This window comes from Quercus robur, chromosome 4, assembly GCF_932294415.1.
Source record: "Quercus robur chromosome 4, dhQueRobu3.1, whole genome shotgun sequence".
Taxonomy (NCBI): domain Eukaryota; kingdom Viridiplantae; phylum Streptophyta; class Magnoliopsida; order Fagales; family Fagaceae; genus Quercus; species Quercus robur.
Genome location: NC_065537.1, coordinates 45,275,111 through 45,291,156, shown reverse-complemented (window position 1 = coordinate 45,291,156; position 16,046 = coordinate 45,275,111). Strand labels below are relative to the sequence as shown.

The window sequence follows — 16,046 nt, the reverse complement described above, 5'->3', positions numbered from 1 at the left end:
ACTCCAAAGATGTATTCTAGTAAGATCAATCCTTCCATGAAGAGCACTAGATTTAAAATTTCTAATTTAATAACTTTTAAATTTTAGCTAAATTTAAAAAAAGCCCCCCCCCCTCTCTTTCTCTCTCTCTCAAAGATAATCCCTTATCCATATCTCGTAAAATTAGGGACTTACATAAATAAATGTCCATCTTCCTCCTGTTTAATCTTTAAAAAATAAAAACATCTCTTTTTCTCTCTTAGAGGAAGGAGTAGCCATTTCCTACTAGGTAATTCATCTAGTGCTATTTTTATTTTTATTATTCTTTTGCTCATATGATTTTGATTTATTTGTTATGGAAATTGTAAGAAAATAATTTGAAATAATAAACATTGTATAATAATGATTTTAGGGTTATTAGAGCTACTGCAGTTGTTGTATACTAGTATACATGTTTTTATGTGGGGGGAGGGGGTGGGTGGGGGGGATGAAAGTAAGGAACTAAGGACCAAATGAGATCAAAATCAGCCAATGAAACAGATTCAAGAGATGTCACTGTTTCTTACCCTATTTGTTTTGTTTTTTTTTTTTTTTCCTTTTCAGTTCTCCTTAAAAGTTATTATTTGGCGTATATGAGTGAGTTACAAGTGTGAATAGTTTTTTTTTTCAAAATTTTGCATTCTTTTTGTAATTTTATAACTATGAACTATAGAATTTCAGATTAAAAAGTATGATTATTTATTTTATTTTATTGCAATTGATTTGTCCATGATGAGAGGTTCTACAATGGAAGGACATGGAAATAAGAGAGATAAAGTAGGATGAAATTCCAGTGAAAAATAAGGCCATGAATCAATGCTTAGTATATTTAGAGGAAAACATGTAAACCCTAAAAAAAGAAAAAAAGAAAAAAAAAAAAAAAAGGCTCATCACATGCACGAAGCGCATATGATGAGAATACTGTGTGTGTGTATTATGTATTAATATTATGCCCATTTGTGTAAGAGTAAGAATTTCTTGAATTTTCCAGTTTGTGTATGAGACATTTGGTCTATTACTTCATGTAAGTCATGGTTTGAGTTGATATCTTGTGGGAAACATGACACAAATTTATTTAACTAATGGTTGTGCATGATCTTAGGTAAAAGGATTGAACCATCCCTTTTGGTGTCTTAGAGCATTCACATTCGGTTTGTAAAAAAAATACATAAACACTCTAAAAGATTACTTTATCTATTTCATCAACTCATTTAACAATACACCCAACATCCCTTTTATTTATTTTTTTTATTTTTTTTATATATATATATATTTTTTTTACATATAACTCAATAAAATAATATGAACTACTCTTCTCTTTCTTCCCTTTCTTCCTCTCTATCTCTCTCTCTTTCCATCATGGGAAATAAAAATATTATTTAATTTTTAGCAACTTGCTATAGTAAATTGATGCCAACTTATTGTAACAAATTGATATAATTTTTTACATAGATGTTGCATGTTTTCAAGAATTTAGGTTGTAAAATAGCGTTTTTTTTTGGGACACCTCCCAATTGGGAATGACAATTTTGCCCTGTCCTACCTTGACCCGCTGCCCCTTCCAACTTCGCCCCACACAGGTTTTCCCCACCCCGCATAGGTGGTGGGGTAGGGATAAGGCAAGATTTTAGCCTCTACCACAGGGTGGGGCAAAGATGAGTTTAGACATTTCTAAGACATTTGGTCTTTTTTTTTCTTCATGTAAGTTGTGCTTTGAGTTGTTGTCTTGTGGGAATCATGACACAAATTTATTTAACTAATGGTTATGCATGATCTTAGGTAAAAGGCTTGAACTATGGTTGTCAAAATTGTAATCTGGATTATAGGATCGCATGATTTTACGATTCCACCTCACCAGAAAGTTTAGAATTGTAAAAATGGTAGGATTGTATGTAGGATCGTGTAAGATTGTATAGGATTGTACGATCATATAGGATCCTACCAAAACATGTTTTTTTTTTTTTTTTTTTTTAGTGGGATTGGTTTAGGGTAAGATAATCCAACTAAACCCACAAGTATCAGAATCCCAATAACGAATTGAAGTCCCAAATTTACCCTTATGTCAACATAAAATCTCAAAAAAACCTACAGTACTCAAGTATTAAAAAAATAAAAATAAAAAAACCTAAAATATTCAAAAAAATTCAGCCCCATAGCCGTGCCTCCCCAGTCCTCTCGAAAACCCAACACCTCTTAATTTGTTTTGATAGTTAATAGTTTATCATCTATTTGTACTTTGGTAGCTTGATTCCAAATTGTTATGTTGTGCATATGATTTTGATGAAGCTTTTAAGGTTTTTATTTTTCCATTTCGTTAACTAAATTAAGTAAAATTTGAAAAATTATGAAACAACTAGTTTACCTTAGAGCATCTCCAATAGATTCTCCAAATTTTTGTACTGTTTGGAGAATGAACAGTGACATTTAGATTTTACCTACCTACTTTTTCAAATACACTTTCCAACAAATTCTCTATCATTTTCTCCATCTCATTTAAATATTATTTCTTCATTCATTCTTTATTCTTTTTTTGATCATCATTTATTATTCCTATATTCATTCCTAACAATTATATTTTTCAATGAAAAGTGTTATATCTACAATATTTTTTGCAATACTTTCATAAGAATCACATCAAAATCTCATGTGGAAAGCTGTTACTAGTTCTAATTTGAACTCACTGCTGAAATTATTCTTTTATTCACCAATTTTAGCTAATAACAATCTATTACTTAATATTTATTGTGAAAATATTGTGGTAGTTGTAGGGTCTCGATTTACAGTCCAAGTCCAAAACGTATGAGATGTTAGCCCAATGAGCCCAGTACAATAAATTTGTAGAGAGTGGGTTGAAGAACTAGGTCCTAATGAATTGAACAACGGATAGGTTTAATTTGAACGACTGTCAAACACAGATAAGAGATTTGATCTTAATATATTTTCAGTCGGAGGAGGTCCCCCTTGTATAAATTAATCACAAATGGATACAAAGATAATTTAGATTGCTACAGTTTTTTTCTCTCTATTTTTTTCGATCCCTCTTCATGAAGAGCCTTTCACATTATATATCCTCCTTTGGACCATATTCATCCTACACTTGTTGATCATCTAAGCTCTTACTTGAGTACCTGTCTCATCAGACACCCTTTCTAGTTTTCTGTGAGTTGTGGTAGCCAATGTAGCACTTTTCAGAGGTCTTCTCCACATAAATGCGGCCAGAAAATAGTTGCAGTGCATTTAATGCGGTGGTGGCAGCTTTCCCTTAGATATTTTTAGGTTTCCTTCCTTTTCGTATGTTCATGAAGTATGTCCCTATCATTGGAGTCTCTTGGAGGATCACTCTAATTGATGGAGTACATACTTTGAACTATATTCATCATATCCGAGGATGAATTCCTTCTCGGATCATTCTCCATTCATTTTCTACTTATGAGATTTTAACTAGAAACCCCTAATAACTATTTGTTCCTCCTCGGACCTATCAATATCCTCGGATAAAGTCTAAGGTCCAATATATGATCTTGGACCCTCACCCCTATAATAGCATTTTTAAATTGCTATTTCTTATTTTTTATATTATTTTTCCTTTCTTAATTTCATACACACTTTTTTTTTCTCTTGGTTTTTTCTCTACCACACACGTATCCCACTCCTATCTCTATCTACTCTTCTTTTTCTTTTTCTAGTTCATTCTGGACTCTCTCTTTCATTCTCTAGCTCTCTCTTTTTTTACTTTTTCTATTTCTACTTGATTCTAGAACACTCTCAAGCATGATCTTTTGACTTCTATTTCTACTTCTATTTTCTTTCCTCTTCAGCTCACTTCACTCACACACACACAGCTGACATGGCCTTCATTTATCCTTTTTTTTTTCTTTTTCACTTTGTTGTTACAATGGAGCTTAGATAGGCTTTCATGCTCTTGATCTATTGTTTTTGTTTTGATTTTAGATTTATTGTTCTAATTAAATTTATATTTTTCCCTGTTCTTGATCTATTGTTTCTATTCTAATTTTAGATTGTGTTACCATTTGAGAGAGAGATAGATGAAGAAAGAAGAGAGGAGGAAAGAGAAAGAATATTTTTTTTATTCAGCCGGGTATTTTTTTAAGATAAAATAATGGTTTGGAGTTGCTACAGTGTTCTCTAAATTAAGAGAACTACTGTAGCAACTTCAAAAAAAATTTGGAAAAGTTTTGGGTTTAGACAAGTAAAGATAGAGCATCTATTGGAGATGCTCTTAGAATGGGAATTCCCTTTTAGATTACGTATTGTAAATTTGTAATCAGCTAGTTTTCATTTGCTAACTAGCCTAACATATTTTGGATTTAGAAAACATTTTCTATATGTGTAGATAATATTTTGGTACTTAGTTGCTAATTAAACATGTACTAAACTTTTTAGATACATTATGTCAAAAGTTAAATATATTTTGTTTTGTTTGTATGACATAATGTAGTGCATGCAAATTACATTTTATGATACAAATATTTTTTTTAATGGATCAATTCATATTTTAAGTGATTATTCAACATATAAAGTCTCTATCAATTGTTTTTTGCTTAAAATCTAAAAATAGGTAGGATCTTATGATCCACGATCCGATTTTACGATTCACGATCCTACCTATCTCCCATGATCTTATATAGGATTCCGATTTTGACAACCTTGGCTTGAACCATCCATTTTGGTGTCTTAGAGCATTCACATTCGGGTTTGTAAAAAAAATACATATTTTACACTCTAAAATATTACTTTATTTATTTTACCAACTCTTTTAACAATACACCCAATATCCAAATTCTTGTTTTTACCTACAACCCAATAAAATAATATAAACTACTCTTCTCTCTTTTCCCCTCTATTTCCCTCTCTCCATTATGGGAATAAAAAATATTATTTAATTTTTAGCAACTTGCTATAGTAAATTGATACCAACTTATTGCAACAAGTTGATATAATTTTTTACATATGGCAACCTGGACGTTGTATGTTTTCAAGAATTTGGGTTGTAAAATAGTAATTTGGGGGGGGGGGGGTTTACACCTCCCAATTAGGGATGAAAATTTTGCCCAATCCTTCCTTGGCCTGCCGCTCTTCCTCGTTTTGCCCCACGAGGGTTTTCCATACCCAGCTCTGCCCCACGTGAGATAGGGCAAGATTTTAGCCCTTGCCATGAGGTGGGGTTGAGTTTAGACATTTTAGCCCCACCCTACCTTGCCCTCCTCGCCCCATTCTCGCACTACCCCACCCCCGACCCCGTGTTCATAAGGTCTATAATTGTAAACTTTTTATACCCTAAATCCCTATTATTTAAACAAACAAATCAATACTAGCTTATTTAAATGCATAAATATTAAGATTTTTGTTTTTATTGTGATATTTTATTGTTAAATACTTGGATAATATTATTCAACTCTTGTTAAAATTACTTTGATTTAATGAGATAAATTTACTTGTAATTTGAAGTATATTTATATTAATGAAACATGTTTTATTAAAAAAAAATTGTATTAATTGTGGGACAAATTAACACGAAATAGGATTTTATAAGGTGGGATGTGTCCTTGCAGGACCCTAATGGGTAGGGATGGGACAAGACAAAACCATGTGGAGTGGAGTTGAAATCCCATCTTTCGACCTTGCCCCTCCCTATTGCCATCCATATGGACCCCTTCCCCCAATATTTATGCTCTTATAACTCTACTAGTCTCGTCACATGCGCTTTGCGAGAGCGATGAGTTTTGTTTTTTTTTGGTCTAGTGTCAAATTTTCATTTAAAAAAGATTTGGATAAATTTGTTTTGAAAATATGAATTAGTAGGAGAGTGTTCTATTTTGTAGACATTTTAAGTGAAGTTGGAGATATATTTTTATCAGGTTGTCCTCAAGTTTTTTCTCTATTAAATGTAAGGTTTATGGATATTTCTAAAATACAGAAAAGTCTGGTCCAAAGAGGGAAATCCTCCTATAGATAGTATATATATTGTAGGGTCATGTTTTTCAGGCCAAGCCCAAAATGAATGGGACTTTAGACCTGTGAGCCCGGTACAATGAATTTGTAGAGAGTGGGCAAAAGAGTTAGGCTTTAGCGTATGAACAACGGTCATCATGGTACTCTTTACGATCAGGTTGAGGAGGACCAGATTCATTAGAGAGGATCGGTCCTTGCCACAGTTTGGGAAGCCTTTTCTTTTCGGTGCCTTTGGTGTGTTGGGGGGTCTCCGCCCCGCCCTTTCTGTCTCACTTTACTTCCTTTTTATAGTAGTTTCCTTCCTCCTGAATGGAGTCCCTAGGGTAGGTACTTGTCCCATCAGCCCTTTCTTCCAGTTGTTGGGAGTGGTTGTAAGGACAGAGAGGTATGGCCGTGTCAGGCACAAGGCATCGAATGTGATAATGGCAGCCTTTCCTTTCAACACTTTCATTGTCCTTTTTTGCTTTAGTACTTTTCTCGCTCCGTGAGATGATAGGGAGTGTCACTACCGGTGGCAGGTTACCTCCTCCATTCTCGGCTACATTGTGCTGAGGAGGACTCTCCCCGCGGCCAAGGAGAGATTTTTCCCTTGGGTTGGGCCTTTGGCCTAATGTAGTCATTGACATGGGCCTACTGGTCTTTTACCCCCCCCCCCCACACACACACACACACACACACACACACACACACACACACATAGATATATATATATATATATATATATATTTCTTTGTTTTTATAAGATTGATTTATATAATTTCAAATAATAATAAAATAGACTAGGTGGTTATTCTTTTAAATGGCAACCTTAATTCTATATATAATTTTACACTTTTGCATGAAACACATCAAATATTGACTAAAAATTATACACCAATTTCCTCACAACTTCTCAACTAAGACTAAAGAGGAATTAGCATATTCCAATTAACTTAATTGGTAAAACAAATATTGGTAAAATCTCTGATGGTTGAATAAGAGATCTGGGATTAAATTTATGCCTATACCAAAACCGATCGGTGTTTTGATCTGATAATAGAGCTATTATCAAGGGGCAACGCCATAAGTTGAAACTTCTTAAAAACAAAAAAACATTTTTCTATAAAAAAAAAAAAGACTAAAGAGGAATCCTAGACGGAAACTAGGGCCTGTTTGGTATATGTATTTAAAAACTGAAAATTGTTATTTGAAAACATTTGTGGAAATATGTGTGAGTCAAAAAATGTGTCGAAATACGTATAATGTTGTTTAAAAATTAAAAATTGTTGTTTGAAAACACAAACCAAACACCCCCTAGATTTTTTTTTTTTTTGGTTTGAGAAACTAGATAGTTTCCATGAACAACAAACTCCTTGCTACCATTAACCTATACTTTCATTTTCACATAGGTTTCTACTTTCCTTTTACAAGATTTAATAAATTAATAATGAGTTGGGTACTCCTAGACTCCTACTGGTACCGGATCACAGCTAAAAGCAATTTTAAAAACAGGAAAAAAAATAAAAAAAACGACTTGTGGACTAAATCAACGGTCCAGATCACTTCTAAAACCTTAGAATTTGCAAAACAAAATTCTAGATCTTTCCAATCCTTATTAACACCTCCACTCATACGTGAAAAGTCAATTTCTCAGAAATCATAGTACACCTCAATAATCAATCTCCACCGTCCATTTCTCTCACTTAAAAATCAGATCCAAAACTCATTCCTACCTCTCTTTCTCTCTGTCTCTCTCGCCGTCTCGCTTTGCTTCTGTGGCTCTCTCATCATCCTTTTCTTGCAATTCAAGATCGGTTGGTTCCGTTTTCTGATCTCAGATTTGGGTTTGGAATTCTGATATAAATTCTGGGTTTTGATTGTTTTATTGAGTTTTTGTAGATAAGAAGAGAAAATGTTTGGGAGAGCACCGAAGAAAAGTGACAACACGAAGTATTATGAGATTCTGGGAGTCTCAAAGAACGCTTCACAGGATGATCTAAAGAAAGCTTATAGAAAAGCCGCCATCAAAAACCATCCTGACAAAGGTGGTGACCCAGAAAAGGTGTGTTTTTTTTTTTTTTAAAATTAAATTTTGTTGTTGTTGTTGTTGATTTCTGATGGATTAGCTCGTTGAATTGTTTACTTAGTCGTTTTGGGCAATTGGGTTTTTCTTGATTGTGTTTTTGGTTTGGTTTTGTTGGGTCAACTTGTACAGATCTGTTCTCATAGTAGGTTTTTGTTTACATTTAATGTGAATTTTAGTTCTTGTTGTGTTGGGTGTTTGTGTTAGGTACTTCCTTGTACTGATATTAAGGTCAATAAACTCGTTTGGGAGTCTATGGATATGTGGGGATTGAATTGTTAATTGTGTATTGTTTGTGTGTTGAGGAAGTTATGGGCAATTATGGTTTGTGAATATAGGTATTTCTGTGTGTGTGTGTGGGGTGCCTTTGCTTTGAATTGAGGACATAGGCATTAAAGAAGTTATTTGAGTAATGTAAAAAAAAAAGTGAACTTTCAATTTTGTTCTTTTGGTTTTTCGCGAATTAAGTTTGTGAAATTCGTTCTTAATTGACAATGATTATTGAAAGAACTTGTGCAGTAGTGCAATTGCATCTGTTTTGGAACTCGTGGATGGAAATTTCTATCTTTTGGGTGAAACTAGCTGCATTTCATTTAGGTTCCTCAATTAAATTTTAACACATGGCTACATTTCGCATCTGTTCTTGGCTAACAAATCTTTATGGTTTCCGGTAGTGCATTTTCTTAGAGCCAAATAATTTTGCAATCCTAATTTTTTCTCTACTTTCTCCCTGTTGTTTGTTGTGTTACACTTTATTATCATATATAGTTTGGTTTTGCTTTTTGTTAATTATTTATATGAGGTAGTTGCTGTACTGAATCTTGACAAATTTGGGTTTTCAGTTTAAAGAGTTGGCCCAAGCTTATGAGGTTCTCAGTGACCCAGAGAAACGTGAGATCTATGATCAGTATGGTGAGGATGCTCTCAAGGAAGGAATGGGTGGTGGAGGTGGTGGACATGACCCATTTGACATATTCCAGTCATTCTTTGGTGGAAGCCCATTTGGTGGTATGATTCTTTAGCCATGAAGTATTTGTGAATTGTTTATGAAACAAATATGGATATTTGTGCTTAGTTTTCTTGTGACCAGGTGGTGGTGGAAGCAGCAGAGGCCGAAGGCAAAGGAGGGGAGAGGATGTGATCCATCCTCTCAAGGTTTCTCTGGAAGACCTCTACAATGGGACATCTAAGAAGCTATCCCTCTCTCGTAATGTGATCTGCTCCAAGTGCAAGGGGTCAGTACCATATTTATTTGTTTTTGTCGTTAGTTATATGCTCTTCATTCTTCTTATATGAGGATTTTGTCCGACGTTTTGCAGTAAAGGCTCTAAATCAGGTGCTTCAATGAAGTGCTCTGGTTGTCAAGGGTCTGGAATCAAAATTTCAATTAGACACCTTGGCCCCTCCATGATCCAGCAAATGCAGCATGCTTGCAATGAGTGCAAGGGTACTGGGGAGACTATCAATGACAAGGACCGCTGCCCACAGTGTAAGGGAGAGAAGGTTGTTCAAGAGAAGAAAGTTTTGGAAGTAATTGTAGAGAAGGGTATGCAAAATGGACAGAGGATTACATTCCCTGGAGAAGCTGATGAAGCGGTGAGGCTGCTGTGTCTATTCTACTTTTTTAAAATATTAATGTTGTCTTTGCTTATGAGCACTAGCTCACATGGCTCCTCCTCTTATAAGTGCAAGGTGGAGGGTTAAGGACTGTGAGGTCATAGGTTTGAGTGTGTGTATAACTTACTAAAAAAAAATGTTGTCTTTGGGATCCAAAGCTGGTTAGTTGGTTAGAGATAGGCAAAACAATTCTATTTATTTATTTATTTTATATTTTCCCATATCTATGTAACTCTGCTATCTGGTTATTAATCTATGCATTTGGGTTGTCTTTCTGTGCAGCCTGACACTACCACAGGGGACATAGTTTTTGTTCTACAACAGAAAGAGCACCCTAAATTTAAGCGAAAGGGTGAAGATTTATTTGTCGAACACACGTTGTCCCTTACCGAGGCACTCTGTGGCTTCCAATTTATATTGACACATTTGGATGGCAGGCCGCTCCTCATTAAATCTGAACCAGGAGAAGTTGTTAAGCCTGGTAAGTTACGTTATTACTGTGTATCATTTTTACTTGTTAAGTCATCTTTCATGGTCGAGTTTGCATAGGATTGAAAGTGAAATGTTTGTTATGGTTAGCGGCCAATCTTGTGTTCTATTACTAAGGTTTTTATGAAATAATTCTATGAGAGTTCATCTATTACTTTTTACTTCGGAATGACTTTGACAAACTTAGTAGCATTTGGGTCTAACATAAATTTTGTGCAGACTTAACTTTGAAATTCAGTATTGCTGTCCTGCTAAGGGTTAGCTCAAGTCAATAAAGACTTACTAGTTTGTTAGACGTTAGATGATATTTTTTTGATATTATTTCATAAGAAGTTAATTAATTTCTAATGACACTTCAGGGCTTTAGAATTCCAAACTTACTTTGAGCGCTGGCTCTAATACCATGTCATCTTCTGATTTCTAAACACAAGAATGGGTGAAGGGTGAGGTCATCCATCCAGGGTGGGAGGCTTGGGATTAACTGTAGACCTAGACATCCTAGGTTCAAATCACCACTAGGTGTTTCCTTGAAATACTTGATACACGGTTTTGGTGGGTGAGGTCATGTATCCAGGGTTTATTCCCAAGGGGTGGGTGTAAAGGGCCCTGCTTGATGAGGTTCCATCTCATAAAAAAAGGGTGAGATTGTGGATGCGTAACTTACCAATAAAAAAAAAAATTTCCAGTGCACCAATATTTCACAAAGTTGACCCCCACCCTTTCATCAAAATCATAATGTTACATCTTTACTTAGTAAAATCAAAGGTGGATACAGATCATGTCAAATATTTGTCTGGAAAAAATTAGTGAGAGCATTACATGCTTACTTATGGTCTATATGTTAAATGGCACCTCCTCCCCATGTAATATCAAGGTGGAGGAGAGTAAGGTGGTAGGTAAGACTCATTTTTGCGATGTAACTACCCACAAAATATCATGTGCTTACTTTGATGAGCTGTAAACACTAACCTGTAACCTTGGTTGAATCTGCCTATTGGGCCATATATAACTGGAATCATCGTATATGAATCAGTGTTGGTAAAAGCATGCTTAAGCTCAAAGCCCAAAGCCCCAAGGCTCTAGCACTTTTTGTCTCAACAGCTAGGCTCATTCAAAGAAGCGCTTTAGGCGCACTTTTTGCGCTTTTTCAAAAAGCTTAAAGCATGCTTTTTGACACTTCCATATCTTTCAAAAAAAGAAACCAAAACTGAATTAGAACTATAGGATCTTGACATTATTGATATAAGCCATCAATTTGGCATATTTTTAGTAACTTATCCAAAAAAAAATATTTTGAGTGTAATTTGTCCTGAAACCCACAACCTCCCAGTTCTCTATTTTTAATTTTTCTTGATTTTTTCTCCTTGAAACAATAACCTGCCCAGCTTCTTCTTATTCTATTTTTTTTCCCTTTTGGATATCTGCTTGGGATCAATTATCATATTGCTATGTGCACATATTCTTAGCTCTCATTCATGAAAAAAAAAGTATGATAGAATATATTTGTGGTAATTGTTTAGTTACTTTAGTGGTTGATGTTGAACATAGCAGACCAATTCTTATAGACTTATAGTCATTAAGTGATTAAATTATTAACTAATATTACTAATTAGTCATAGGGAATTATGGATATTGGAGATTTAAGAAAGGATATTACATGGAAGTACTCATATGTAGCTGATCCAAAAACATAAAATGACTTGACTTGTAATTTTTGTGTTAAAATTGCAAAAGTAGGGCCATCTAAATGTTATATGAATTATATACATTTTTTTATTTCAATTTATGTGATAACTTGATCATTTGATTATTGCATTTCTCATTAATAACTATTTTAAAATTATTTTTTTAAAAATGTGTTCTTCACTTCAATTAGGCGCGCTCTTGCGCTTTGTAGCTAGGCTCCAAGGGGCCTTTGTGCTTAAGTGCGCCTCTTGCTTTTACCAACACTGATATGAATACTGAATATAACTTTGGTCTGCTCAAAATTCTTGGCTCATCATAATCTCTATCCCCATATTTCTGTTTTTGTATTGTTTTTTTGAAAAAGGGGGGGGGGGGGGGGTTGTTGTTAATCTGTGGTCTTTGCTACCATTATCTGCGGTACTCTGTTGGCACTTCCTTCCCCTACGAACCCTTAATGATTTATAGGAGTCAGCTAAAATGCACTCCCATGTGCCCGATCACTTGGGTACATGTGTAAGTTCCTGTTGATAATAAGTAATGGTAATCCTTATAAATTTTGTTCATTGTACTGAATTACTGATCTCTCTGCTTCTTGACACAGACCAATACAAGGCAATAAATGATGAGGGAATGCCGGTGTACCAGAGGGCGTTCATGAAGGGTAAGTTGTACATTCACTTCACAGTTGAATTTCCAGACGCCCTCAACCCAGAGCAGTGCAAGTCACTGGAGGCTGTGCTACCTCCAAGGACGTCAGTGCAGCTGACAGACATGGAGCTGGATGAATGTGAGGAGACTACACTGCATGATGTGAACATAGAGGATGAAATGCGTCGCAAGCAAGCACAGGCCCAAGAAGCATATGAGGAGGATGATGATATGCCTGGTGGTGCTCAGAGGGTCCAATGTGCTCAACAATGATGAACTAATGAGCTGATCAACAACAAATAGGGAGAGATGGAGTCCACGATTTGGGGAAGCCAAATTACTTTGAGAAAATAAATCTCAACATTATCGTCTTGTTATAGGGAGTGTGTTAGATTTTGGTTTGGGTTTTGTTTTTTTCCTTTGTTTCTAAACTTATACTGTGTGGAAGATTTAGTATTTAAATTCAAGTATACATTTGAGAATTATGCCTGTTTCTTGGGATGTATATCTATATTTGGATGGGGTTATCGTTCCATCTAGATGTGTTTCAGATAGGCCATAAGATATTTGACCGCTTATTGCTTCTAGTTTTGCAGTTCTTTTAAGCCAGCTAGATAGAGGAGCCAAGTGCAAGGAGTGAGAACTGTGATAGCATTGAGATTTGTTCTAGAGATGTAGCGATGGTAGATCTAAAATGATCCCAGTTTCTTATTCTTGTCAATCCGTGGAAGATTACAATCAATTGAAACAGAAAAGATTCTGGTTTTTTAGTTTGGTGGACCACAATTTGACAACAAAATTGAACATGTCTGTTGTACGTACGCAGTTATATTGCATGGCAAAATCTTTTGGTTGCCTGATTGTCTTGGCTTTGAAATTTGATCCTTCAGGCTTCAGTGCTATGCAGTTAGCTCTTAAGATAAACGGGAAAATAATATCTATAACACCGTATAGCATTTATCCCAAGCATAAACATTTTAATAAAGAAAATTTTATTTTCAAACCGTTTTGGCCTTATCATAATTATTGCAGATAGTCTTTAGATGGATTTCAATTTTTTGAGACCTCAAATGGGTGTTTTTACTTTGAATTAAGATCTTCTATAGTGTAGGTAACTCTAAATTGCAAATCACACCTCTAAAGTTTAGGGGTGTTTGGATTTTATCCCCGGAAGTTTTAAAATTTGGAATTTACCTCCTAAAGTTTGGAGGTACTTAGATTTTACATCTTGATATTTTAAAGTTTGGATTTTACCCCTGTTTTGGACAAAATTTTCACGTCACATGGCTTTATTTCATTGGCAACTTACACCACATTAACATTATCATGAATTTTGAGAAAATCTACTTTAAAGCCTAAAAGAGCCCATATTTACACAAAATGACGCCAAAGCTCACTGTCCAAAACCCATGGCGACATTATCTCATCGAAGCTCATGGTTTAAAGCTCATGACACATCATTTCATTTTTGGCTCATGATCCAAGCTCATGAGTTTCATTAGGGGAATTTTGGGAGTTATGGTTTGGAGGGCTAAGAAGTATGTTCAGTAAAGCTCCAGCTGTTCAAAGTTGATAAAGGAAACATGTTGCTTGACGTGTTTTCCCTAATTTCTTGAACTCTGACGAGTCAGTGTGCAATAGGTGCATCTGGTAAGCCTCTCATATCGCATAACACTTAAAGTGATAAAACTCTCCATGCTCTTTACATAAAATATTAAAGTTCATCATACAAAATAGGTTTAAAAATGTAATTATATTATTTCAAATACATTATATTATTATTTTCATTTAAATCAATCCCAATCACATGACTAAATCTATATTAATATCTCATATCTAGCATGAAATGCTCTCCTTGCTCTCCAAGATTTGGTCAAAATACAAAGAGACCATAATTACATCTCTAAAACTTTATAAAATATCAATTAGCTAGTCTATTACTTGCCAAAATTATATTGTAATAAAATTATGAACTAAACATATAATTTTCCACAATAGGCAACTTAGCCAAAAAATACTAGCAATAGTTCTAGCAGAAACTGCCTTAACTCCAGTAGAAGCTGCAATAGCTCCAGCAGAAATAGTGACAGCTCCAGTAGAAGTTGCAGTAGCTCTAACAGCAACTGCAATAGCTCTAACAGCAACTGCAATAGCTCTAGCAGCAACTTAGGCAATTGACACATGTTCAAAGGTGACATCATTAACCCATTAATGCCCAATCCCAGCAGCTTGTTGTCATACCCAAAGAAGAAAGGGTCCTATAAAAGAAATCATATTATTTTAAACTAAGATCCTTAGAGGCCGTTTGGTCACCGAGTTTAAACACTAGTGCTTGGTGTTTAATCACTGAACATTAGTGTTCAAAAATAAAAACACGCATTTGGCAACTTATCTGTGTTCACTGTGTTTTGAAAAATGTTGTTGAAAATATGGTTTTTTAATGATGCTTTTTGAAATCACCTGGAATCTATTTTTAAACATAAAAACAACATTTCTAGTGGCAGTACCATAAATACATTCAAATCTAGTGGGTCCCACCTGATGTGACATATTTGTGTTCAATTCTCTTCCTTTCATCAATCCCTTTGCCCTCATGTTTAACACGCCGAATCCTATGTGCATTAACACCAATCAGAACTCTCACCCACCAGCTTTAGAGCTTTAACTCACCTATTAGCACCTCTCATCGAGTCATCTCACCCGATCAAAACTCTCACCCACCAGCTTCAGAGCTTTAACTCACCCATCAGCACCTCTCATCGACCTGTCTCACCCAGTGCCATAACTCACACTGACTGCGCCATTACTCTCCTCATCGACCCATCTCATAACACTAAACTAAGCTTTCTCCCTCACAGCAGATTAGAACACCAAAGTCATCTCAACCTCATCCGCGCCATTACTCTCCTCACCGACCCATCAGCGGCTTCTTCTAGGCACTCTCTCCCTCACAACACATCACCAACAGAAGTCAAATCCATTTAACTCATTACTCAGAAATCGGATTCTTCGCCTAACTGCCCTTCACCCTCAAAAAGATCCCTAACCCTCACCGAAACGGATTTTACTCCACCCACAACCACACAGTCACCTAAGGCTTGGTCAGGTAAGATTTTTAAATTCCCCTAAATGTTGTGGCAGCTTTCTTTCACATCTAAATCTACCTCATCTCAAATCACATTAACCCATGTTATTGCTTATTTAGTCTCACTTCTTCATACAGATGGAATCAGACATTGCATCCTCATCCTCTTCCACTCAGTAGTGCTATACAGAACATCAGTACCTTGAGTGCTTCCTCCCATAACTGTGTTCCCTTACTGGTAGGTCTGCATCTATGTAATGAAATTTTGATTTTACCGTGTTCCCTTCAGTTCCTTATATATATATATATATGTGATTTTAATTTATTGTCATTTTTTTCCTTGTTTTGTTATAATTTCGTACCTAGTTCATCATTTTGTACCTAGTTCTGATATTAATATATATATATATATATATAACTTGTTTGAATTTTGTGGCCTCTATGTTGTTGTGTTTAAATCCTTGTGCT

The 16,046-nt window shown here is 35.1% G+C and overlaps 1 protein-coding gene across 1 annotated transcript; it reads left to right on the top strand.

The window, feature by feature from the left end:
- The first annotated feature begins 7,615 nt into the window (after window positions 1–7,615).
- Window positions 7,616–12,978, top strand: LOC126722201 (dnaJ protein homolog). The gene is made up of 7 exons (XM_050425347.1): window positions 7,616–7,784; window positions 7,870–8,032; window positions 8,896–9,061; window positions 9,144–9,288; window positions 9,373–9,649; window positions 9,953–10,151; window positions 12,447–12,978. Exons 2-7 carry the CDS (start codon window positions 7,883–7,885, stop codon window positions 12,764–12,766), a joined length of 1,257 nt encoding a protein of 418 aa, XP_050281304.1. The 5' UTR covers window positions 7,616–7,784; window positions 7,870–7,882; the 3' UTR covers window positions 12,767–12,978.
- Window positions 12,979–16,046: the final 3,068 nt, after the last annotated feature.